The sequence below is a fragment of the Zonotrichia albicollis genome, chromosome 1 (assembly GCF_047830755.1).
Source record: "Zonotrichia albicollis isolate bZonAlb1 chromosome 1, bZonAlb1.hap1, whole genome shotgun sequence".
NCBI lineage: Eukaryota > Metazoa > Chordata > Aves > Passeriformes > Passerellidae > Zonotrichia > Zonotrichia albicollis.
Window position 1 is genome coordinate 24,921,300 of NC_133819.1, and position 25,237 is coordinate 24,946,536.

A 25,237-nucleotide genomic window follows, 5' to 3' on the forward strand; every position below is an offset into this window, starting at 1 on the left:
GCTCTTGGTATGACATCTTCCCAGGACAGAGCAATCATTAAAAGAAAGCTAAAGGAAATGAAAGCATCCTTGGAGAAGGCTCGCAAAGCTCAAGAGAAAATGGAAAAGCAAAGGGAAAAGCTTCGAAGGAAGGAACAAGAGCAGCTGCAGAGGAGATCAAAGAAAACAGATAAGTGTTCATCAGATGCAACAGAGGGCACTAATGAGCAGTGATGAGCAGAAGTGCTGCTGTGTTTGGCAAGTGGAGGCATGTCAAGGAAAGAGAAACTTATCCACTCTGATGCCCCTTCAGCTTTCTTGTGTTCATCACCAAGGATTGTGTACAGAGAGACGGGGCTGTACATAGAATGACTAGGGAAATTTATATTGTGTCGTTTCCTTTCCTGCATATCCAGTTCACGCTCGTTGCTGTTGCCATGTGAAACAATCCCAGCCTCTCGGTTTGTTCTGTTCTCGTTGACAGCTAACAGATTTCATTTTTGTGTGGTGGTGTTTCCTTCCAAACTACTCTTCTCTGTTGAGCTCTGTGTGTTTGGTCACTTCAGTAACCAGCATGATGCCGAGGAGCATGTCCACTGCTTCACCTCTTCTGAATAGGAAGGCCAGTCAGTGTGGTTGGGGAACATTTCTTCAGCTGGATCAAAGGAGTTGTGCTCTGTCTGATAAGATTTGACTTGACTTTCTGACTGGAAGTTCATCTTCTTTACGGTGTTTGAATACTCAGTTCAGTCTGCTGGAGTTGAGTTTCATCTCATGTCAGTACCTTTAAGCTGCACTGCTCTGAAAACTGTTCAGCGACTTCTCATACACTGGAGATATTGACAGGAGAGTCAATATACCCCCTGGGTAAAGGACAGGAGGTGAAACTCTTTCTGTTAACTGTACAATTGTTAATCCAGGAAGGAGGCAAAGCCTTAAATGGTTATGTGGGTTTACATAGAAATCTGAGGATAACATTTATCCTTTAGATATCTGAGCAAGGATAAATTTCTAACTAGAGCACAGCATATAAATCTGTATAAATTTTATTGTGCTCCCAGTGTGTAGGCAACTTTCTTATAGCACACTCCATTTTTTTTTCATGTGTTTCATACAGGAAACTGGGTTTATTTTGTTTCAAGTTAGTTTTTCCCCAGGAAAAACCCCACACCTTCAAATTTGTTCTCCAGTCAGTAAGCACTGGGAGAATAAACGTTGTGCTGTGCTATTATGAAGCTGGTATTGGAAACAATTATCAAACTTGAGTCTGATGTAGATTTTCAGTTTTTACAGAAGTGCACTTTAAGAAGAGGAAGATGAGTGATCCTGGTTAAAATTAAATTCAGTACATTGCTGTTAAGGTCAATGCTGCCATGGAGGTGATGATTACTTAATCCAAGGCTCCCACATTTTAACTGTTTTGATTGATATATTTAAAGACTATCCAACCAAAACCTGAATTTTTGGGCTTTGGCTGTAGAATGTTTCGATGGCTTAGCAGTGGTCATACTTGAGGGATTTCTGGGGTGTGTGAGGACATGGATGAAGGCTGCTGTGTATTTTGGAGTGTGACAGGAGCAGTGTGTGGTGCCACTGCCTGAGCAGCAGTACTGAACTATACGATGTTGCCTCCAAAGAAGGGACAGACAACGGGCAGGTCTCCCCCGCGAGGAGCTGCAGGCAGAGCTGGCTGCTCTGCAGCCACAGCTCACTGTGTGCCCTTGAAAAACATCACTGCCCGCTCGTGCAGCCTGCAAATGGCAGTCTTCATCTGGCCATGCAAACCCAGAAGTTGTTTAACATGGTGATGCAGAGTTAGAATCTGGAACCTAAAAATGCGCCGGCCTAGAACTGAAAATTCCTCTGAAGAAAATGTGTGTTTTAGTTTGGCTTGGCTTCTCTTCTGCTCTGTACTTCATGGCATTCAGATTTGTGTCTGCAAAGTTCTCTGAAGCTCAGATTTGGAACACTTAGGGTGCACTGTTAATAGTTACTTTTCTCTTGATCCTAATAATTTCTTTGACATATAAAATGGTTTGTAAACTGAGAAAGCCTAGTTCATTCAAAATTAATACACAACAGATCTACTTAGCATTAGCTTTATTTTTCCTTCCAAATCAAATTTCTACAAGTTTTTGATGTATATTTTATTCAGATCTAAAATTGAAATTGCCGTAAAAGATTCTTGCTGATATTTCTAAAGGCTTGTTCTACTTTTCTTGAGATAAACCACCAGCAGCAAAATACACCTGCTAACAAAAAATTACACATTGCAGTAGATCCTTCTGTGTTCATTCATAGGAGAAAAACTATACAAATGTTTAACAGCCTCATAAAATTAGCATTCTCATCATAAAAGAAGTTACCTGGAAGAAACTGGAAGTTTCATATTTTAAATACAATGTTGATAAATGCATTAGATGATGATTTTCTTTTTAAATTATGTTTACATTGTAGTAATGTTTAAGTGGTTGTATATAATAATCTAAGGTGGTGTCTCTGTTTCATGTTCTTTTTTTATGTAGAAACCAGGGCAGATTGCTTGGCATTATATATTGAGTTTTCATTCTTGCTCCTTAGAACGATGCCTAGTTAATCTCTTTGTAAATCATGTTCTTACTCTGCAGAATAACTAATTCAACTTAAGTCTTTTAAGTATTCAGGGGATTTTTACTGCTTTGTGATAATGTTATTTTGTTATTCTCAGACTAAAAACATCAACAAAAATCTGACTTAAAAAAACCTAGTGGGCTACATTTAAAGTAAAACCATTAAAATGCATTTTGATCAACATGTGAAAACTAAGGAAATGGAACAATGACAAGAGTTTTTGCTGTTCTTTCTGTGATAAAAGATTTATGTGGTTCCTTTTATGAAATACGGCGACTCAGTCTTGGGAAATGCAGAAATGTGGAAATGCAGAAATGTCACCTGATAGCAGACATGAAGCACATTTTGAAACTTTTCTTGCTATTCTATAGGATCTTTAAAGTTGTGTTGCAATTTTTTTCCCCTTGTACTGTTTTATGACTTATAAGAAAAAAGAGATGGATGTCTCATCATTCTTAACTTAAACTTCCTGTAAACCAATGCTAAGTCAGACTAATGTGAGGCTTCATGGAACAAGAAGAAACAAATTTTCTGTGCTGAATGGCTGGACAGCCTTTTTCACAGTTTGGCTCACCTGCAGGCATAATGTTGCCTACATTGTGTGTTTATTTGTGGAACTAATAATGTTTTTTCTTAGGCTGACTTGCCTGGCCATCACTGAACTGCTGTGCAGGCAGTGTGGTGCTTCCACACCTCAAGACATGGGCTTGTGTCATCATTTCACCTGGGTGACTGCAGCAGGCTGGCCCAAGTTACATTCTCCCTGGTTAGGGTGGGAGGCCAGTTCTGTAAATTCTAGTTCTGCTCATTGCTGCAGTATTGCAAGTTGTGAATATATAGAGCCTCTAAAAAGGTGAAGAGCAGAGAGTTAGGAAAAAGTGGAAGTCTCAAAAATAGAAAATGAAATGTAAAACACTGCAGGTTACTTTAGTCCTAAAACCCCTAGTGCTCATTCTGAGATTGTGAGGAGAGCAGTGGCTCCTTGTTCTGTTCAAATCACCAAACATGCTGACATGAATTGCTCCCAGCTTGTGTATTCCCATTTCTTCACGGGTGGGTTGCTGCACCTGTGCAGTGTCCTGTTAAAGCTCCCTGTTGGGTTTCAGTGTGCCCAAGAGACAGGGCCAGGGGCTGAGGAAGGAGCTGCACCCTTCACTGCCCCTGTCTGCATTTCACCTGCTGCCCTGAGCAGGTCCTGATGGGGTTTCTGGGAGCGGAGCCTGCTGAAGATCATGGCTTAGAATTACACAGTGGAACAGAAGCCACTAATAAAAAGATGAATGGCATTAGATGTTTGTATTTCAGTGTATACAAATACTTTTGTATTTTTCCAACTTCTCAAAATTTTTTTGCAATGGCATCTCTTTTGCTATGACTGTAGTCTGCTGCAGGGATACCACAAGAACTGAGCTTTTACTAGAATTACTGAGAAGCTTTCCTCTAATATTTGCCAGCTCTTAGTTTTTATTGACATTCAGAGGTGCTTGGCACCTGAGATCAGGGTTCCTCATACTGTATTGCTTCCATCAAAGCCTCCTGTCCTCCTGAGCTGCTACACCTTCACCTCCTGGCTCATGGACTGGTAAGAGGTGGGCAGTGTCATTTTTGGAAATGAATTGTGTTCCACTTCCAAGAGAAAGAGGAGAAAGAAATGCCACCCTTGCACATAGTGCAGAATACTGTTCTACAGTAGTATGGAAGAGGATCATCATGTAGTTTGGTATCAGTGTTCTAGCAAGGAAACACAGGGGGGTTTTTTGTGTTTTTAACCCCAACCTTGATTTTTATTGGAGCACTTTCAGCAGTTAATTTCTGAGCAGGATGACAGTGAAATCCAAGGAGACTTGCCCACTCACTAGAGTGGAGCGTGGGTCATCTGCAGATGGCACAGTCCCTTTTGTCCACCTGTGGATTTTACTGGACTTTTTTCTGTACCTGTGGAACTGCTTTTTCAAAGCTATAATACCTTAGTCATGACATTGAGCCCTCCAAACCCTCTATATAAAATGAGCTTTCTGTTGCTAACCAGCTGTACCAACTGGTACTTTCACTTTTGGCATTAAGTAATGATTTGAAAAATGCACGTCTTACAGGAAGGTTTGGTGGCAGTGCCTTGGGCTGCCTGTTTCTTTGGGAAGTGTGGATGGTGTTAAGAACAAGCTGTTGGTGAAGCCTGCTTCTTCCAGAGAGGTGAGGAGGGCTCACAGCTCACAGGGTCAGATCCAGCCTGCGTAACCCCGGAGCTCCTGCTGGGTTTCCAATGGGAGCTTTGCCACTGCCACCACTGGAAGTGAGTTTGGGACCTGTGCAGAAGATTCTGAAGGAAAGAGGGATCTCAGGGCACCAGACATAGGAGTAACCAGCCCATTTGGAAGTGAAGAGTGCACAGTGAACATCTCTGACTCTATGCTTTCCCATACACATTCACTCAGCAACTGCTTTCACATTTCCCAGTCACGTTGCAATGGTATCTCACTGGTCACTGACAAGTGTTACACATATTGCTAGAAGACCAGGCAGCTAAAAGACTAAAATGCACTGTGCTTACTGTAAAAATTGGCTTCTTACATTGCTTCTTTTTATATGGTTAAAGAGATAGTTGTGCTTTAGATTTTTTCCTTTTTCTGTTCTTTTTTTAAAGAGGTCAAATGTATATGAAATGCATGTTATCCTGAACTTTTTGTTTGTACATCTTGGTGTCTGATCACCTGCATGAAGGACACAGTAGTGCCATGTCTGAGCTTGTTCTCTTGTGCTTGGTTGATATGAACTTCTCTAGATTGTTGAGTTTTCCCCAGGATAACTTTGTTTAATATTTACTTATTGGGAGACATCAAAAGAAAGCATCATGGTGGCCCTTTGTTTTCTTACAGTTGAAATACAAACAACAAAGCCTTGTGGTTTAAAGTTAATTTGTTAGTGTAAATAAATTTCTTGCCAATGAGTATTGTTGTTGTTAGACAACGAATGCAATAAAAAGAGAAATCCTGAATCTTTATTAGAATTTGTAATGAGTCCTCACTTTTCTGCCCTTTTCTTTGTCATTTCAGAAGAAATAGTAAATGGTGAGGATGACCAGACAGCTGCATGGGTCAGGCTGGGGGCCAGGGGAATATGTACCTTGCCCTGCTTGTTCTTCACTTCCTTCTGCTCAGCCAAGGATTATTTTAATCCCAGTTCTTAGCCAAATTGGCATGATTCACAAGCCCGCAAGTGGGTCTCATTTACACTCTGTAACTATGTAGAAAGAAGTAAAAAAAAAAGGAAAAAATTGGGTTTTTTCTTCATATGAAGGTGAAGTGTAGCATGCAGTCTTTTGCTGCAGGTTGATGTAAAAATAGGCTTTTCACGTTGGTACTGGTAAATTTTTATGTGTTTAAAAGATCTAGATTTATTTTGTTACATAAAAACATTTTACACTCAAGTGTAGGTTATTTATAATTGGCATTTTATACATTCAAAGTACAGCAGTACTTTTACTGAATATGTTTAATAAGTCTTTTATTTATTTGATTTTAGTAAAGCATTAAGTTAGGGAAAATCGAAGGGCACAGACTGTGCAATTTGTGTAGTCATTTCAGTGGATTTACATCTGGCAGAATCTAGGCCAAACAGAATCTGTGCACTTAATCTGTCTAACCCAGTTTGTGTTTCCCGATGACTGAATCATAAATCTTACCTTCCACTAATACAGGCACCACCTGCAAGAAATAAAGAGAGTCCTCAATCATAAAATTATTCTCTTAATTAAAATAGATATACTAAGATGCTCTGGGTCCACAACTGACACATAAAATGTGTCTGCCCAGCAGCTCCCTAGGCCTGGAGCCATCTGTACATATGTCTTTCCTTTTGTGCAAGTTGTCTCACATAGCTGCAGCTGGGTTTCAGAAATGCCCAGAACTGCTCCAGTCTCTACAGCATGTTAAACATGATGGGTTATGCCCTCCTTGGGCTGGCGAGCCTGGATTTTCCGTGTGCAGGTTACTTGGCAATTGGGAGGCCAGGCTTGAGCTGCATCTTGCACCCGGCTCTTTCTGCCCTGCGGCTGCCAGGGGAAGGAGCTGTGGCCCGGCGTGGCTCTTGCTGCACACACCTGCTGGCTGGCTGGGTCCTGCCCTGCTCCAGCTCCCAGCTCTGCCCTGCAAGGCTGGGAAGCCTGGGAGGAGGTTGGCAATGGGCTTCCTGCCCTCCTGGCCTCAGGGCAGATGTCACTGTCAGGAACAGCAGGCAGCTGGGATGTCTCTCCTCTCAAACACTGTAGGAAAAGGTAAGAGCCTTCACTTGCCCATGGTTCCATCTGTAGGCAGACCAACAGGAACATCTTCAGCACAGGAGCACTTTAGAATAGGAAAAAAGCCAGTGATGAGTGAAGACAGTTTTTATTTTCTGAAAAGCCAAAACCAATAAAAAAAAATAGAAGTATGGCAAGATCCGACAGCAAATAGATTTGCTCATTTAAAGATGTTTTAAGCAACAGTAAAATGTGAGAATAATGTTTTGGTGGGTTATTTTGCACTGCAGAGGGAAGTGGCTGTTGCCCTTCTACAACCAGAGAGTAAATCCAGGACCTGCAGAGTGACTTATTGGCATTTCAGCTGTGTCACTGCCACTGATGTGTCATGTAACTCTTTAGAACATAGCAGTTCAAAACAAAAAGTGGCACAATCCTAGAATAATCACTTTAGAATGCCAGTGCAGGCCACTGATGAGCGAATAGCCCAACCTCTCCTCGCTGTGAGAACTTCCTTCAGAGCAGTTCTTTCAGCCTGGGCTCCAGGAATGACATCTGTTCTTCATAGCTGAAAATGGATTACAAGTTCCTGTCAGAAAGTACACCACTTAGGAGGGAAGCTGAAAGTGTCCTGCAGGGAGAGAGGTTGCTAAGGAAGGAGCAGGAAAGCCAGAGTTAGGTAATGCCAAAGTTCTGCAAAGACAAAAGCTGCCCTCATTCAGGGCTGGCTCTGCTCTGTAGAAGGGCTGCACGCCATGGGCAGCAAAAGCCTCAGAACTGTGATCCAGACAGATGAGTCCTTGTCACCAAAGCTTCACAGGCAGGCAGTGAAACCTGGGCAGGGCTCAAGTCCCCAGATCAACTCAGCATTTTGGAGAGGAGCTGCAAGCACAGTTTGTGCACAGACCTGCTGAGGAACAAATCAATCAGCTGTGTGATTTACTGACGCACAGCTGCCCCTGCAGCCATCACTGAGCCCTGCAGCCGGTGCTGTTGGGGTACAAAACACAAAGAGCAGGGACCACTGTTGGTACTGGGTGTGTGTGGGTGCTGGCCATGGCAGCAGAGGGAAGCTGCTGCCATTTGGAAGACCCAGCAGGCCCTGTTCTTCAGCCCCTCACAGCTCTTGTGCCCAGGGATGTGCCTTACACCACGGTGGCTGTGCCAGCAGCCAGGGGCCATGTGAGGCCTTGGGGTGAGGCAGAGCTTTGTGGGGCAGGAGGGGATGTGGCAGGACCCACAGCCCACTCAGCTGTGCAGAGGGCGTGGGGTGACACCAGGCACAAGCCCTGGCACTGGCTTCCTGCTCATTAGAGCTCAGGAAAGGAGCAGTTTCTCTTTCCCTACCACTGGGTGAAAGCCATTAGGCTCATTAGAAAGGAAAGGTGCAGAAGCCAAGAGGTGTCAGTACACACATTTGCTGCTCAGGGCCCTGCTCCCCCAAACCTCAGCCTGCAGCACTGCTTCTTCCCAGCCAGAACAGCAGAACACACACAGAGGGTTTGCACATACTCCACATCCTATCTCAGTATCTGGGCCACTACAGAGCAGGTTGTTTGGTCTGTCTTAAAGGCAGAAGCACTCCTGTGTTTTCTGAACTCTCCATGTTCTGTTCAGACCAGAGGGGCTGTGGCTGGTGCTGGAGCAGAGGCAGGAGGAACAGCAAAGCCACCTTGGCAATCAGCACCCAGGGACTGGCGTTCTCCTCCCATGATTGCACTTCAGGAGCAGTCTTTTTTCTGCACAGTGGTGGAAGAACTGCTGTGAGGAAAATCTACTGCACAGCTGAAAGGTGCAGAGGGACTGGTGGCCCTCAGGGATGTCTGCCTGGTGGCAGCATTTGGAGGGGCTGCCAAGATGCTGGCAAGGGCCAGTGCAGGCAGGTGCAGGCACAGTGGCAAGCCCAGCTGGAGATCCCACATGTAGCACAGAGCCTTCAGCTGAATGTCAGCAACTCTGAAAAACTGGAGAGCTGATCACAGCTGGGTGCTCAGAAAGTGCAGCAGGAGCTGCTCTGAGGGTAAGGGCATCTACACTAATGCAAGGAGAGCTCACTCCATGAGCTCCAGCTTCAAAGGACACTGAGTTCAGTTCATTGCAAATGACTGCTAACATCCGCCCAAAAACACTAGCTGAAGGAAACCTGGGGGGCTTCTGGTACTGCAAAATGTCAGTAACTGATGCCAGGTAAACCTGAAGGGCAGCCTGGTGCACAGCAGTGCTGCGGGAATCAGCTCCACAGCAGCTGAAGTTAAACACAGAACAGTGTGACCATGGCTTGGGGGAGTCACTGCACAGTGCCCAGAAATGCTCCCTTTGTAGTGACAGACCATAGGAACTGCTAACGCACTTCCTGCTGAAGGTGTGCAGGAGATGTTTCCCACTCTTTAAGAGAAAAAAAAGATTTTCTAAACTCCCTTAGAAAGATCCAGTCAGAAACCTCTCCAAAGTGATGCCCTACTCTTTTCTCATAGGATTAAAACAAATTTATGAAACTGAAGTAACACTGGGAAATGGCTTTAAGGGGGAAGAGGAAATGAATGAGATGAAAATGACATTTATTCTCCTTCCAGTTATTCTGGAAGCATTAGGGAAAGCTAACAAGAAGGTTTGGAAGAAAAACCCCTAGCACAGTCCCTGGGAAGGCCCAGGAGTCAGTGACAAGAATGCACACCACACTGATAGTCAGCAATTCTCATTTACAAAATCAGTTTTCTCAAGGGGGGAAAAAACCACCAAACAACAATCCAGAAATCCAGCCAGCACATAGCTCAGTGTCTGACAGTTTAGTCATTTACAATCTGAAACTGAACTTCAATTCAATGTTAACAACATGGGGTCCTCCCCATTACACAGATAAACTAATTTCTCACCTTCAATTCCATGTCCTTTACTATTGTGTAGAAGTCTTACTTTGGAGAGGAAGGCTACAATACATTTCCATTACTGTAGTTAACCTTTATTGGAACAGTCTTGTTGTTAGCAGATCTAGCAGAACCTAAGCGAGTTCCCAAGGAATGAAATCCTTTCCACAGCAGCAGGCCTTGCCCGTGAGGAGCTATAGATGACAGAAGAGAGCTCTGTGGAAGACTGTGCCGATGAGCAGCTTTCCCTGGTGGGGGGATGCCACGGAGCTGCCCTGCAGCACGGAGCCGTCGTCAGCGTAGACGCGCGTCACCACGGGCTGCTCCGAGAGGATGCTCTGGATGCGCAGCACCTGCCAGGGCGGGGAGGTACAGCTGTGAGATGGTCACAGGTGAAAAGGCTCCAGGGAGAGGGGGAACATCAGCATGTTAGCTTAAACAGATCAGCTAGGATGACCAGCTGCTGATAATGGCAACCACGTGATTCCTCTGAGAGGGCCTTTAGTGAAACACAGATTTTTTTTTTTAATGTTGTTGTGCAACATCTGTAAGGAAGTCAGGTACTCATCCCCACCACTAGGAATGTGCACATTTTTTTCCAGACTAAGAGTTAGTTCATATCTTCTTATTTTCATGTTTTTCCCAGACAGAGTAAGCAGCTGCCTAGTATCAGAAATCTATTGCTATTGAACATGGTCATTTTGAGAAGTGTCTTACAGGGAGCTTCAGACAAGGCTGAAATCCAATGGACAGCAGCCAGATGCACTCATAGTCACCATCACCCCAAAGCCAGTACCTCACTGATTTCATACAAAGAAGAATTACAGTGTTACCTACAGATGAACCACACTTGCACAAATTAATCATTCCTGTGGAAATATTTCAGGTCACACTTTGCACTCAGTCAATTATGTGCAGTTTGGCAAAGAGGTGCTGGCTCAGTAATTAATGCAGCTCATCAGAATCTGTGTGCACGTCCACAGCTGCACAGAAAGCAGGCTGAGGAGTCCAGAGTGACTGAGCTACTGGTTGGAAATTATTTAGTTGTTGCCCAAGGATCTGAATAGGTGTTTGTTAGTGAGTATATGTGTCTCAGGCTCTCACTTGGGAGCAGAAGCCAGCTTGGTCTTTGCTTTACAAAGGCAATTTGTGCCAGGCACTTTCTATGAAATGCAGTGAAGTTATACCAGCATGATTTGAACAAAATAACTTTCTGGCACAGACATAGCCAAGAGACCAGTAATGTCTCCCAAAAGGCACCTCAGATGCAGGAAGATTTTCAGGATCATAGTGGAACAGCTTCATCCCATTGGGATGACATCCTATCCAGATGTCTCCAGTGTGAGGGTCAATAGACAAGTTATCGACCAGCGTGTCCAGCTGCAGCGTCTAGCCAACACAGAAAGAAACAAAAAATTAAATCTATCAGAAATCCTGGAAGCAAACTACAACATAACCAACACACTTGTCTCATCTGACATAATTTGGACTAGTTTTTTTTTAATAAATACTTTTCCCCCCCACTTCTGTCTGTCTTTTCCCCTGGTATGCATCCTCCCCACCCCTGTGCTATGAGGAACCTGCTTGCTGCTCTGAGTATCCCCCATCAGCCCATCCACACCTACACTTCTTTGGATGCTTTCAGTGCTCTGACCCACACTGCCTGAGGCAGACTCCCACTACAGCTCCACAGCATACCAAGGATTCCTCCCTGTTGTTGGTGGGAGGGTGGGAGATCTGAAGGTCTGTAACGGGGTGTGCAGACACCTCTGCAAACCCACAGGAGGAGCCACCCAGACCAGAACTTTACAGATGATCATGCTAAAATCTCAAGCATTCATCAAAACTATTCTGTCCAAAATCCACATCTGCCTCTTTTTTACAGAACAGCAGCACCTTACCTTCACATGGGTTAAACTCCAGTTAGCATGTTTTTCCATGACATGGACATTGTGATCCAATACATCTGCAATATAGATGTACCTTCAAAAGGAAGAAAAGCACCTCAATATATGAGTGAACAGACACCAAAAGCAGACAGTTCCTCCTGTGCAAGCCCACACACCAACAGACATTGCCAGCAAGACACAGGGCACTGAAGCCAACCTGCTGAGGTGCCAGTGTAGCTTCACACTGTGTCAGTTCTCCATTATGACACTGAAATAAGCCTTGGAACCGGAAAATCACAACTTCAATTTATTTTTTTTTAAATCACCTGTCCACACCACAGGAGTGGTTGATTCAGTCATGCAGGTGTAGGACTGTAGAGCACTCCCTGCTTGCAGAAACCCTGCCCCATTAATCCTTGCAAGCAAGACACACAAACTCCTGTACCAGCTGGTTAAAATGCAGCAGCTGTTGACCTTGCTGCCTATAAAGTACCACACAATGCAGCAAACACTGCTGCTAAACACTGAGACAAAACTTGTGTGCTACAAACACTCTGCATCACTTGTGCTGCACAGGCAGCACCTTGCCTTACATGAACCACTTCAGACACCTGACCACCGAGGTACCAGGTGTACAAATGAAGATCTCCAGATACCTCTGTGTGATAAAACAAAATCTAATGTAAGGAGAAACTTACTTTCTATCAGGTGAAATGTTAATTCCATTGGCTGAATAAAACCCAGATGCTACTTCTTTAACTTCTTTTGGACTGTAGTAAACAACATTTGACCAGGTTAAACCCAAGAACATTTCTAAGAACATCAAGAGGAAGTCAGAGAAGTAGTGGTCATTGGTAGCATAGAAGCTGTCTGGTCCCATGGCTACTATGTCATTCACACTAAAAAAGAAATGAAGAGTGAAATTAAAAAATTAATTAAATGAGAGGTATGAAGTTGCATTTTAGGACTGCCCAGAATAGAGTCAGGACATGGCCATCAATACCATAAAGAGGCTGCAATTATAGATGTACTTCAAGTAGTCACCAAATTATTTAGATCCTTTTTACTTCTCTTTTCTATGAGCCAGGACAGTGCAGTGCTGAGACCTGAATAGGGCATAGGGCATCAGCTAGAGATCTGGCTACCTGTCTATAAGTACATGGAAATATTTTTTTTATTATTAGTAATATTATTCGTAGTATTATTAGTATTATTTTCTTTTTCATTACATTCAAGTAGAAATCAGAGAACGGGTAGGTGTTGTGACAACCTAATCAATCTGGCTGTTTATTTTACAATCATATTGCAGTAGGACAGACCAAAATATTTTTGTATTAAAAATAAGAAAAACAGAAAAAGCTAAATGTATGTTTATTTTTACAGTGTAGGATATCCAAACAAAAAATAAAATATCTGGAGATTCATGTCTGCAATGACCTAAGTGTGAGTTACATGACCAAAGGAGAAATGGATGCCAAGCTAATTCACTGGCATCAATCACAGCAGCGCTTAAGACTAATTTAGTGATACAACTATTAAAAATCTAATTTAGAGAACAGATTGGAGAAACACTGCTTTTTATTACACAGATAAGAAGTAATCAGTAAGAGAAACAGGGATGCTGGTTAAAGAGGAAATATATTAACAATAGCCTAAACCCAAAAATCGTCCTACACTGGATTTCACCGATGCAGCCTGATCTGTATTTGAGTCAATACCTTGTCAGAAGGTCATGTCGAATGGTTTTCAGGTGCACAAGAGAATTGTCATCTTCTACAAATTTAAACAACTCTACAGTGCTCTTCTGGTGGGGATGGTTCACCACAAAGAGGTACACGGTGTCATCTTGAAAAAGAAATGGAAGCAGCTGAATTCTCTGCAGCAATCTGTGTGTGTGAGCAGCCCAGCCCTGAGGCAGCCTCCAGCACAGGGCACATGCTGGGCTCTGTGCATTTCTCTCATGGCTAGCAGAGGCACAGGGACGAGTACCCACATCCTGCAAGATGCCTCTGCAACCACATCCAGACCTCCAGCTGCTTCTCTCCCAGGCTGGCTCTACAGGAAACTACTTTGTTAATAATAGATTTTTGCTATTTCTTCCAAGGAAGAAAGAAACCACCACCTCATCCTTATAGTGAAGCCACTGGGTTTTGCACTCTCTGAAACAGCCCCAGTCAGTTGGAAGAAGGGTTTGTGGCCAAGGCAGTTTGGGCTCTTGGGTTTGTCCACCACATCCCCGGCAGAGTGGAAGGAGCATCCCTCTCCTGCATTCCATGCAAAGCTGCATCCCATCTGCCCAGGCCTTCTGGCAGGACCCAAATTAGCCACCACTGACTTTTCCAACACCTTCCCTTAAAGGGTGGGGGATGCAGGTCAAACTGCAACAATTGTTTTCTTTATACTTGCAGAATTCTACTTGCTCTGTTAAAAACCCCAATGAAAGGACAGGGAAAAAGATCCTTTATTGGTAGTCAGAGCCTGATGTAGGAGAACATGCCTTGGAGAAGAGAACCTGGCTTGGCCAAAGAGTAACAGGGGTTTTGGTAATTTACAGAGAGTTGATAATTTACTGTTTTGCCACAAAAGTTTCCATTCTGGGCACTACTAGTCAGTGAAGGATGTGTGTCCTCAAAACACCTTAACCCAGTGTGAGACAGATGTAAATGTAAAATCAATTTTCTGTGGCTTTCAACTCTAAATTTTACCATGTTTTCTTTCCTTTTAATATCCAGGGCATCCTTTTGTTTCAGACAGACTGAAATTATGTGCAAATGTGTTTCCTTTGGCAACTGACATTCAGAAAAGGGCAAAACAAAGGTAAAAAGCCCCAAGCCTTTTTGTCTCCCAGCAAGAACCACCATGGGGGTGCAGGGCAAGGCTGCAAAGGGATTCCTGACTGTGTTCTCTAGGCTGATATTTGCCACCATCTCAAGGTCTTTACCTCTGTCTATGTAGGTGCTGATTCCATGAGGGTTGAACGATGCCAGATCAAACCCTCGGCTGATTCTCAGTTCCACTGCTCTGGGATTGTCTTCATTCAAATCCATCAAAAATATTTCACCTGGCTTATCTGGAGCAAAGCTCTTTATTCCTGGATATTTCAAGCCCTGTAGAATCCAAACATAAGAAAAGAATTCCCAGATAAAAGGTAAACAGGAGCATCACAGGGCTGAAAAAGCTGGGGCCTTGATCAGACTTGCAAGCACACATGAAGATGTCCCATGGCCAGCCACCATAATTGCAAAGAGAAGGTTGAAAACTTAACTCTTGAAGGCAAAAAAACAACCAGGAACAGCAAAACCAATACATAAAATTTGGGGTTTTTTTAAGTTAGGGAATTAACACAGCTTCTTAACACGGCAGAGACATTTCAACATTTCAATGAAGTAGCATGAAAGAAAGCCAAGGTTACGTGGCCAGGTAAGTCACCTGTGGACAGGACACCTGTGTCAGAGCCAGCAACACCACCTCTGTGTCAAGCAGCACGCCTGCTGAGGGATATTACAGTAACCTTATGAGGTCACTGGGTGAGAGAAGGACGAGAATATTGTTCCTTGATCAGAAGGCTTGATTTATTGATATATAATACATAATACATTATAACTCTACTAAAAGGAATAAAGAGAGAGCTTGCAGAGAGCTGCTATGCTAAGAATAGAATAGAAGGAATGAATAACAAAGTTCTGTGTTCAGGGAATCTCCCCTGAGCTGCTCCTGTGATTGGCCCTTAGTTGGAAACATGCAAGATGAGCCAATCACAGGATCACCTGCATATTTCACAACAGCTGATAACAATTTGTTTACATTCTTTTTCTGAAAGAAAATGGACAAATCCCAAAGAAAGGATTTCTATGAAGAAATGTCTGCGACAGAGGGGGATGACAGCTAAGCCACACAAGACTGGGCTGCTCTTTGGGAGCCAGTCAGACCTGTAGAAAAGAGCCCCTCCTGCTCCTTTCCCCCATGGCTTCTGCAGGAAAGGAAGCAGGCAAGCCCCAGCGCGGGGAGGTGGCATGGGTACTTACAGAGCTGATGAAAGCCAGTCCATTGGGAAGTATATCGATGTCTTCTGAACCAGTTTCTGCAAAACAGAGACAAACAGGGGGTTTCAGGTGACATCAAGCATCATGAATGACCCTTTCAGGCATGACTGCACACACGATGACGTTTGGTGGAAGTTTGGCCATTGCATTAAAAGTGGTAGCAGAAGACAGCACGTTGGGTTAGGAAATAGTACTGGGGTTCACCTCTTTTGGGGCCCAAGGGTGCCCCTGCAGTGGCCAGGCAGTCTCCTACCCAGCTCCAGCTGCCCCCAGATGTTGTGAGGTGAATCACCAGGTGTGGGATGAATCACCAGCTCCTGAGGATGTGTTCTGCAGCGAGCAATTAATGTGGGCACGGAGATTTCCAGGGTAGGAACATACCCTGACTCACTCCTCAGCCTTGCATAAGGCAGCTGTGGGAATTGTGCACACTAATTCTCCTGATTGAGCTCAGACACTTCACAAAAATGGATTGTCAAATATTTAGTTAAAGCTCTCAAGTGACAGAGAACCTACTATATCTGTAACAGCTAAGGGTTTTCATAGTTAGACTTCACTTTCAACTACAGGTAATTATTTCCAATATTGCCTATTGTTGCTGTAGCTCCTGTAATATTTTTCCCTTTTAAGAAAGGAAGATAAAATAAAAACTCTTTAGTAAGAACCGTTGAGCAATTTTAGGCTTTCATAAAGCACTCTCCAAAGAGCCTTTAGTCCAATGCTGAAGGCTGTTTGCCATCCCACATTTCCACCTCCTCCCTGAGAACCCTCCCCTCTTTTCTCCAAATCACCAGCAAAACCAGCATTTCTCACAAGTCACTTTCCAGATGATGAGGGAAACCACTCAGGAGCACTTGCTTAGAGAAAATTCTTCTGCAGGTTTTCTTTATCAGAGCCATCAACACTAAGTTTTTCCACCCAGCTTGTCCCATGTCCCACACCCCCTCCTGCTTTGCCATAACCATGTGTGAGCCTGCATGGCTCACACAATCCCTTGCACCTCAGCACCTCTTCCCAAGGAAGCACCTGCACATTTGAGCTGGGTTTGCTGTTTGCTTTTAAGCAACTCCTATTTATCCAAACACTAGTTTGCCTGGGTTGTAATTGATCCTGGGATCACTGGCAGCCTCTGTGGAGAGGAACCAGAACCCCAAATTCACCCATCCAGGAAAGTTCCTCCCCAGCTGAGCCCTGGGAAGATGCAGAGGCACAACTTCTCACTTCTGGCCAGGGCCAGCTGCTCCTCAGCCTCAGCAAGTTCCTCTTCCATCCCATGACAGCAATGAGCACAGTATCCCTGCCTTCTGAAGAGCAAATTGTCTGAAATGCATTTTGGAGGAGTCAGCTGTTATCCCACAGCTGGGTTTTGGTTCTGAATTTTGACTAACCCAAGCAGGAGACAACATCTGCACTGATGTGTCCAGAAACACTTAGAGCCTGTATTTACCAATTAAAGTTTTGAATTTGGGCTTTATTTTTCCTTTTTTTTTTTTTTCTCAGCTCAGCTTACACTCTGGTTTGAGCCACAAACTCCTTTCCCTTGCCCCAGTCTCTCCAAGCCTGGGTTAATTTATAAAATGGGGTTAGTGGTAATTCTCCACTTCCCAGGATTGCTGCAAAGCTAACAGCATAAATAAATGCTGAGAGGCTCAATTACCATGGTGACATGAGCTGGACAGACAGCTTTTACTGGCAGCACACACTGGTGAGTGAATAAACAGAGATATAATCATTTATCGCTACTGAATCGGCGAGGCTGCCAAGCAGAAAGATGAGCAGGCTAATTGGGAGCGGATCATTAAAAACTTTCCAAGTTTCCAGTGGAAGGAGCACACTGAGAGCCCTGCACCCAACTGCCCCAAGAGAAACTGCCTGGCAAAGCACATTTTGGGCGCTCCATGGCCAGCTCCTGGAATGTGTGGAAGTCAGGAGAGCAGAGGAATGCTGACTCAGCACAGCCCTGCTGATCCAGCCCCGGCCAGGGGCTGCAGGCACACGGCAGGGAAGCTCAGGGACTCTCTGCACGCCCTTCTGGGAGGGCTCTGTGCTGCTGCAGGCGCCCTGTGGGCCAGGAGAGTCAGGAGCTCACTCCTCAGGCATCACTTGCATGCACTCTGTTGTTTAATCGTATCACTGAGCCCAGCTTGTCCATGGCATTATCTGAAGAGAGGTGGCATTTAAGAGAAATCAAAAGATAGTGTGAAAAACTGCTGCCTACTCTAGAAATGTTGCTCTTTATTCTTTATTTGTTGCTCTTTATTTCATCTTAGTATGATGTATTCGGCAGGTGTATCTAACAAAAAAACCCATCTGGGTTTCATGTACGAAAGTGTGACACCGTTTTGCCCACATCCCACGAACTGTTCCAAGATGCAAGTATTTCTAGCAACTTCTGTAGTAGCTTCTTGAACTTTGGGAATTAGTACAGGAGATATAGTTAGTTTATTATAAACCAGTAACATGATAAGGCATCAATAAACCTCAGAAGCTGGTGTTTATTCTACAAATACAGCCTTTCCTACATATTTGAGAATGAGGCCCAGGACAAGCTGCAATTTTTGTTTGTTCAATGTTTGCATCTGTGCTTATATTGCACAATATTTGAAAAGCAGAATAGATAAAAGTCTTTAGAAAGATACAGAAAAGATGCAACTGTGCAGAAACAAAAAGGTCCACTAGAGAAATCTTCCATTTACTCTGTGTTTGCCTCACTCACTTAGATCCATCACTTATATTTCATAGACTGTACCAGAGGTCTGCTCCTCCATGTACAGAATGGATGGATTAAGATTATTTTGCTCAGATCCAGATGATCCTGCTCTGGGATCTATGTCACATTTAAGAGTTCAGGAGGACTGATTTAAACATTAAAGACAGATTGTTTATTCAGCTTTATCCTAGTATTTTAAAGGAAAAAGGCCCAGGAGGCCAAGACATCCATGTACAAAGACATCCTAAGACAAAGTCACCCACACAAGCAACCATACAGATCCAAGAACAGCAGAGCCCCATGTCTGAACAGTACTACCTAGGCAGAATTTAAGCTTAAGGGGTCCTTGGTCACCTTGAGTGATTTAAGACCCCTGGTCACAGCAAATGTGTTTTAGAAGACATTTGAGTGAACATGCCAACTTTTCAGTTTGCACAATCCTTTGTTACTTCTCTTTCTGCCACACTGGGCCTGCTAAACTAATTCTTGGCATTTTTATTTTTCTAATGAGCAGTAAACTGCACAGCAAAGGCAAGGCAAGGTGCAGTTCTCTGTGTGAAGGGGCAGCATGAGAGCAGCCAGCAAGAAGCAGAAATGAAGCTCTGTAAATGGATCCACTGCCTCTAAGCAGAGACAGGTTCTCAGAAATAACCTAATCTGCATGTAAATATCAGGCACAAAAACCAAGATACTGTTCAGAAATGAAGCACAACTCTATCTGTCTTTTCCAGGTTTCCTTCTTTCCTCAACAGAACAATCATGTTGCAAAAGAAGTCTTATAATTATTGCAATATTGATATGCCTAAAAAATTACTCAGAAATTATTTTATATTAATCACTGCCAAACAAGCATCATTCATAGTCTTGTATGAGTAAACTACAGCTTAATCTAGAAGACCTGGAAAATTTTTTTCAATGCAATTTTTTCTGTATGTATTTTCGAGCACAGGAACTCTGCATATATGCATTCATAGCAGCAATTTGACTTTATAAAGATGTTTGAATCCTGACACAAGGAAGAAACAAGATTTATGACATTAACTCACTGACTCAGCAAGCTCATAGGCAAGGTTGTAAAAGCTCATCCAATGACTTTTTACACATGAAAAATCTAGACAAATTTCAACATAATTTAAGCCATTTCCAAAAATACTAAGGAAGGGAAAATTCTTAGCCATCAAGCCTGCATTGAGGTTTTCTGGGAGAATGGGAGACACAAAAAAGCAATCTATTTCAAAGCTATCAATTTTATAAACTGGTTATCCTAAGTGGAGAGAAAAAAACCCAAGACATAAATATTGCTGTGTGCTAAACACACGGCCCAAAGTACAAAGTCAACATTGGAGCCACTCTGTTAAACCTCTCTGCAAACCAGACTAGGATGACAAACACGACCTCTCGCTCTTTGGAACCCACAGCTGCATTGCACAACCGCGCCGAGCTCCCGGCACCAGGCGGCTCCCAAATATCCCAAAATGTGGCACTAAGGAGGGGCAGCCTGGCTGGCATTTAGCAGCCACTCCTTCCCCATGTGCCTATGGCCTTCCCCTAAGGCTTCCACCTGTGAAAAATGTGAATTTTATGATTGGCTTTTCACAAATACTAAAATGAATATTATATGTGTTGTGTTAGAAAGTAATGCTGTATTAATTCTCCCAAGTAGTGTGGTAAATATAGTTTTAGGTTATAACAAAATGTTAAAATAGAAACTATGCTGTGTAGGTTAGTTTTTTTCTAAAGAAAGGACTTGCACTGGGATAGCAGTCACAGGACACCTAAATCTTTCAGAGAAAGAGAATTGATTGCTCCATTATCAGGAGAAACAACCTTCTTTCCGCCTCACTTGGATAGGATGACGCTGTCAGCAATATGAGGAAGAAGTTGATGATGACCAGACAGAATCCTATTTTGAATGGAATTTATGCATCATGTATGGTGGTGTATGAATATTCAACAGGCTACTGTTTCTAAGGGTTAATCCTCTATTAACGTGTGTCCTTTTTTGGGCTGTGCTGCCCAGAAAAAGGTACCCAGACGTCCTTAACTCTTTGTTTCTCTTGTCTCATATTGTCCTAATTCAAATTGTCCGAATTATTATTACTCTAATTGTATTACTATTTTTATAACCATTATATTACTATTAAACTTTTAAAATTTTAGAAACAAATGATTGGCATTTTCCACACACCCTTGCAGCATTTCCCATCTCCAAGGCGTAACCAGCTGACAGCCTCCTGTAGGTACCTGCCTGAAGAGCCAGCACACCCTCATCTGAAAGCCAAATCATTTTCTAAGTGACTTAGCAAAGAAGTGTTTGTAAGATACTCAATTTTAAGAAAAGGAAAAGAAACTTAATACCGACTTACACCCAGCTAGCTTTTCAGTACTATTTTCTTCCTGCAGTTTCTCTCTATCTCCAAGTCCAAGCAGCAAATCAAAGTCAAATTAGCACTTTGTTTTTGGGATCAGGCTTGGAAGCTGGCTTTAAGAAGCCATTACAAAAGAGGCTGGACAAAAGCAGTGCACTCAGTAATTTTGAGCACGTACCAATGCCTTTAATGAGCCGGCAGTTCGGGAGGCTCACCGGGGCTACTTCCCGTGAAGCATTGAGTCTGCTCCTGCAAGAGGAAAGAGCAGGGTTAAACAGCACACAGCCAGTTTGAAAACAGGTAACTTTCCTAGTTTTCAGCTTTATTGTCTGCCACATTGCAGCAATAAATCAGCCGTAAAATACTGAATAAGCAAACTCCAGAACCAACAACAGCAACCGCTCCAAATCACTGCAATGGTTACACATGACCACGGATTAAGTGATTCTTCTACTCTGAGTAACTTCAGAAACTTCATTTTGTGCATAAGCTCCAGCAACAAGCTTTCATGACCCACTGCAGCTCAGATGATAACATAACCACACTTTCTTCAGGTTTCAGACACCTAAATATAGAAGCACCCTGCAGTTAGGACCAACATTTCACATGAGGAGAGGGCAATCTTCTACTGCAGCCCACTGCCTATTTTTGGTGACCAGCAGTTGCACTTTCTTCAGTTTTTGTCTACATTCAAAGGTAGCAATAGCACTGTTGCAAGGCAGGAGCACTCTTTCCCTCACAACAAGCAGGAGTTGGTAGTACAGTTTTCAGCAATTACCCTGTGCCCTCCTCTCCACTCCTGGTAACCACCCCAAGCATTACCCTTCATCGGTGCTTATTTCATTCATGAATGTGCATGAAATTCCACCTCTGGCTCATACTTCACTGGAAAAACAGATACAGACAGGCAGACACAAGTTCATATTTCTCTGCTCCAAGCTGTTTGCAAATCTGCATGAGCACCACCTCACAATAACCAGGAGGTTTGACCATGCTGGTCTGCAGTGACACAAGAAAATATGTTGAATTTCTATGTATTCTATGTGCTAGAATAATTTTGTTTTCTGCCCAGAAGGAAGTATTTAACCTAACCTAGTAACACTTCTGCATGACTATGCATATGTCGAGGCTATTGCTGCAAACACAGGAAATTCTGAACGCAAAGATCCCATAGCAAAACCTTGCCATGTTTATGTTATGGTTTTAGGCATAAACATAAAGTAAACAGCAGTATCAGTCAGTGATATGAAAAATATGTGATACAGTTGAGCACTACGTGGTATGCCAGTCCTGCATTTTTTGAATCACTTAAATATGAATTGTAAATTGCTTCAATTTTGTATCACTGACACAGTTTGTTAATATAAGGCCAAAAGAAAATAAGAAAAAGAGTTTAAAAGTGCAGACAACTGCAAAGGAAAGGAGCCAAGTTAAACCCTCCCAAGCCCTCTCTGCCAGCACAGGAGAACTGACAGATCACGATGCTGGCTGCCAGCCCACAAACAGCGCAGGAAGGATCTCCCCCTGGTGCTCCCTCACCCACTGGCATCCTGGCACAGCCAAACCCACCAAACCCTCCAGGGTGGCTCAGGGGGATCCTGCCTGAAGCTGCACTGCTGCCTGCTTAGGGTTTTTCCCTTCCCTATTTTCAGCAGCCTTTCCCAGGCAGGCTGCAAGCCACCCCAAGCCAAAAGCACAGCAGGAACTCAGCCAGCAGCCAGCAGGGGATGATGATATCCCGACAGCATTCCCAGGGAAACACTTCATGGGCTGGAATGAGAGTAATTCAAAAGGACACCAGTCACAAGCCTGCAGCACATACAGAGGCTTTTCCAAAATGTGTCAGTTTATCTAGCTCAGACAGCCCCAGCCACGCAGCCAGATGGCCCAGATTACCAACTGGCCATACCAAGAGCGGCCTGGAATATGGAGGACCTGCAATATGTGCTGGATGCAACTTCAAAGAAAGCAAGAGTTTTGCCACTTGGTGCAAGTCCAGTGCATGGCACCTTTCCCCTCAGTTTCTCTTTCCAGTTTTGAGTCCTCCACCTGCTGCCCTACTTCATGGAACACAGACCACAGGCCTTCCCCTTCCTTCAGAAGGAACCCGTTCCATATTCAAAGACCTCTCTCTCTCTTTCAGTTTTTTTCATCTCTAGACTAACCAATCATGAATCACTTGGGATTTGATTCTGGGGTTTTTTAACAAATTCAGAAGGAGCTACAGAAAGTCTTTGCTGGATTCTTGCCCTCTGGGTAGGGGATGAATAAAAAAGACCCTTGGCACGAGCTAACACCACCCACAGTTTCTCCTCTCAAGACTGTGTTAAATTACTTTTAGAGTACTTTGTGATCTGAAGTTGTGTGTTTCCAAACTTGGCAACTGTCTTAAGACTGCTGGTACATTGCAGTTTGCAGAAAACAGCACTCAGGGAAAACCCACAGAGAGCTACAGAGACAGGGGGATCCTGCTTCTTCAGAGAGATTCTCCTTTTAGAGATTCCTAATGTTTCATTTATTCAGTTTGGAGGAGAGGTGGAGTCCTCTGCTCTTCACAGCACTTTGAAATGGCTCACCCCACTAAAGCCTGGGAGTTCCAGTTCTGCTGTCCCAGTTTATGCAACTCCAGGACAGGTGGGCCCTGTTACCACTGTGTCTATCACCAGTAATACTCATGGTGGGTTTAAGGCAGCCATCATCCATGCCAGACACCAGAGTCCAGGCAGTAAAGCTCTCCTTCTGTAATTAGATACAATTACTATCTACACAAAGTTCAATTAGCTGGATGTCATTGCTGAAATCAGGCATTTGGAGTACTGTGAATGTAAGCAAAATTATAATGACTTAGCCACCTTCCAATACAGTAATTCAGCATCACTTCTGTGACCTGAAAGGACCAGTGACACATTTGGGAGCTTTCAGGACAGAAGCTGCTCTAACACCAGTGTTCACATTCATACCTCATGGCATGAGGTGTGTGATATGGAGCATGACTGGGTATTTCAGCTCACAGCCAGTGAGGTCACAACTTCGGATCACCACAGCCTGGGCTGCGTCACAGGAAACCTCACGTACACAGGGGCTACTGTTATCCAGAGATCAGCTTTGGTAGAGCATAACCCAAGTTTCTGGCAAACTATTTGGAGTGACTGTTGGGCCAGTCGGCAGGAAATGAGGTAAATTCAGAGACAGTGCATTTGGCACATCTCTGTTAATTGCAGTCTCTATAAAAACAGAGGTACTACCCCCTGCCCCTGGGCACCTTCTTTGCTTGTCCCCCTTGCTCCCGTCATCCTGGGGAGGATTTCACGCACCCGGAGGGCTCAGCCCCGCACCCGGGGGGCTCAGCCCCGCACAGGGGGAGCTCAGCCCCGCACCCGGAGAGCTCAGCCCGGCACCCGGAGAGCTCAGCCCCGCACCGGGAGAGCTCAGCCCCGCACCTGAAGAGCTCAGCCCTTCACCCGGAGGGCTCAGCCCCGTCCCGCCCCGCCGGCACCAGACCCCGCGGCTCCGATCCCCGCTCACCCACCGGAATGCCAGCAGCCGCTCGGCCGCCAAGGCTGCCGCGATCCCGACGAGAGCCACAGCCAGCAGCTTCCCCATGGCCGCTCCCGGCTCGGCCACGTCCCGTCCCGTCCCGTCCCGTCCGTGCGGTCCCGTCCCGCCCCCGGGGCCCGGCGCTGCCTCCCCGCCCCCGCCCCGCCCGGCCGTGCCCGCTCCCGTTCCCGGACAGCGGCTCTCCAGGCTCCGTGCTACGGCTCCCCTGGGAAAGACAAGCGTACCCGCTTCCAGCTCCGTTATAGACAATGTGTGCCTTGTACAAACATAATAGTGTCAGACCAAGGCTGCGTGATGCGGAATGCTCGCTAATCCGTGTACACCTCTGCTGGGATGCACACACTAATATATATGTGTACACTCATACCAGAGTTTCCCCACAAATGATGTTTCTTCCACTGCCACCCTCCCACCAATATCTTTCTCCTCTGTGAAGGAGAAGGGCTGCAGAACCCACCCCAGGGCCCCAGGGTTCCTCCATTCTGCAATCTGCTTTTGCATCATCTTCCGTGTTGGCCTCCCTGTGCCTTCTGCTTTTCGGGGGAACACACTTGGCAGGGTAATGACCTCCCTCAGCAGTTTTCTTTCCCTTCCTAGCACAATGAATGTCCTCACCTGCAGACATTCCTTTGCACTTTTCTGAACGTCTGAGCAATCACTTAAAAGGGCTTTTCTGCTCTTCTTGCCCTTGCCCTCGAGGCCAAGCTTTACATGTAGTAGTACTTCAAGTAAAGTGTGTCAGGGAAGAGAAGGGACTCTAAAATACCTTTTCCCCTCAGTTATGGAATACTCATTTTCCCTTTTCTGGTCCTTGATTACATTGAAATTATAGATAGATGAGGTTTTTTTGGAGGAATGCATGGGGTTGTTGTGACCCAAGTGTAGGATCTGGCACTTGGCCCTTGTTGAACCTCATACCATGGGCTTCAGTCCATGGATCCAGCCTGCGCAGAGCCTTCCTACCCTCCAGCAGATCAACAC

At 44.4% G+C, this 25,237-nt stretch overlaps 2 protein-coding genes across 12 annotated transcripts in view; one reads left to right on the top strand and one right to left on the bottom strand.

Annotated features, from left to right (window-relative positions):
• Positions 1-5,587, top strand: part of PPP1R9A (protein phosphatase 1 regulatory subunit 9A) — a 132,060-nt gene extending 126,473 nt beyond the window's left edge. For all 6 annotated transcript variants that reach the window (XM_074536170.1, XM_074536165.1, XM_074536177.1 and 3 more), the window contains one exon: positions 1-5,587. In XM_074536170.1, coding sequence (XP_074392271.1) covers positions 1-213 — 213 coding nt within the window. In that variant the 3' untranslated portion in view covers positions 214-5,587.
• Positions 4,385-24,388, bottom strand: LOC102066636 (serum paraoxonase/arylesterase 2). 6 transcript variants are annotated; one of them, XR_012579216.1, is made up of 11 exons: positions 24,228-24,388; positions 20,877-20,947; positions 15,602-15,657; positions 14,518-14,683; positions 13,295-13,421; positions 12,275-12,475; positions 11,589-11,670; positions 10,948-11,076; positions 9,697-10,040; positions 7,316-7,391; positions 4,385-6,889 (listed from the first exon to the last, which is right to left on the bottom strand). XR_012579216.1 is itself a non-coding variant. In XM_074536196.1 (9 exons), the coding sequence occupies exons 1-9, from the start codon at positions 24,299-24,301 to the stop codon at positions 9,882-9,884; spliced, it is 1,065 nt and encodes a 354-aa protein (XP_074392297.1). In that variant the 5' UTR covers positions 24,302-24,388; the 3' UTR covers positions 9,503-9,881. The 6 variants fall into 6 exon arrangements, 1 of the variants encoding a protein (XP_074392297.1); XR_012579215.1 differs by having other exon boundaries at positions 4,385-6,929; XR_012579217.1 differs by lacking the exon at positions 7,316-7,391.
• Between the last annotated feature and the right edge of the window lie 849 nt (positions 24,389-25,237).

Bases quoted from the DNA above. Each gene is read 5' to 3' on its own strand.
- LOC102066636 (XM_074536196.1), bottom strand. From the start codon at position 24,301: ATGGGGAAGCTGCTGGCTGTGGCTCTCGTCGGGATCGCGGCAGCCTTG. The intron at 11,671-12,274 runs GTAAGTTTCTCC...TTCCTTTTGAAG, and splicing joins AACATTTCACCTGATAGAAA to GTACATCTATATTGCAGATG. The intron at 11,077-11,588 runs GTAAGGTGCTGC...TGTGTTGGCTAG, and splicing joins GGAGTTTAACCCATGTGAAG to ACGCTGCAGCTGGACACGCT.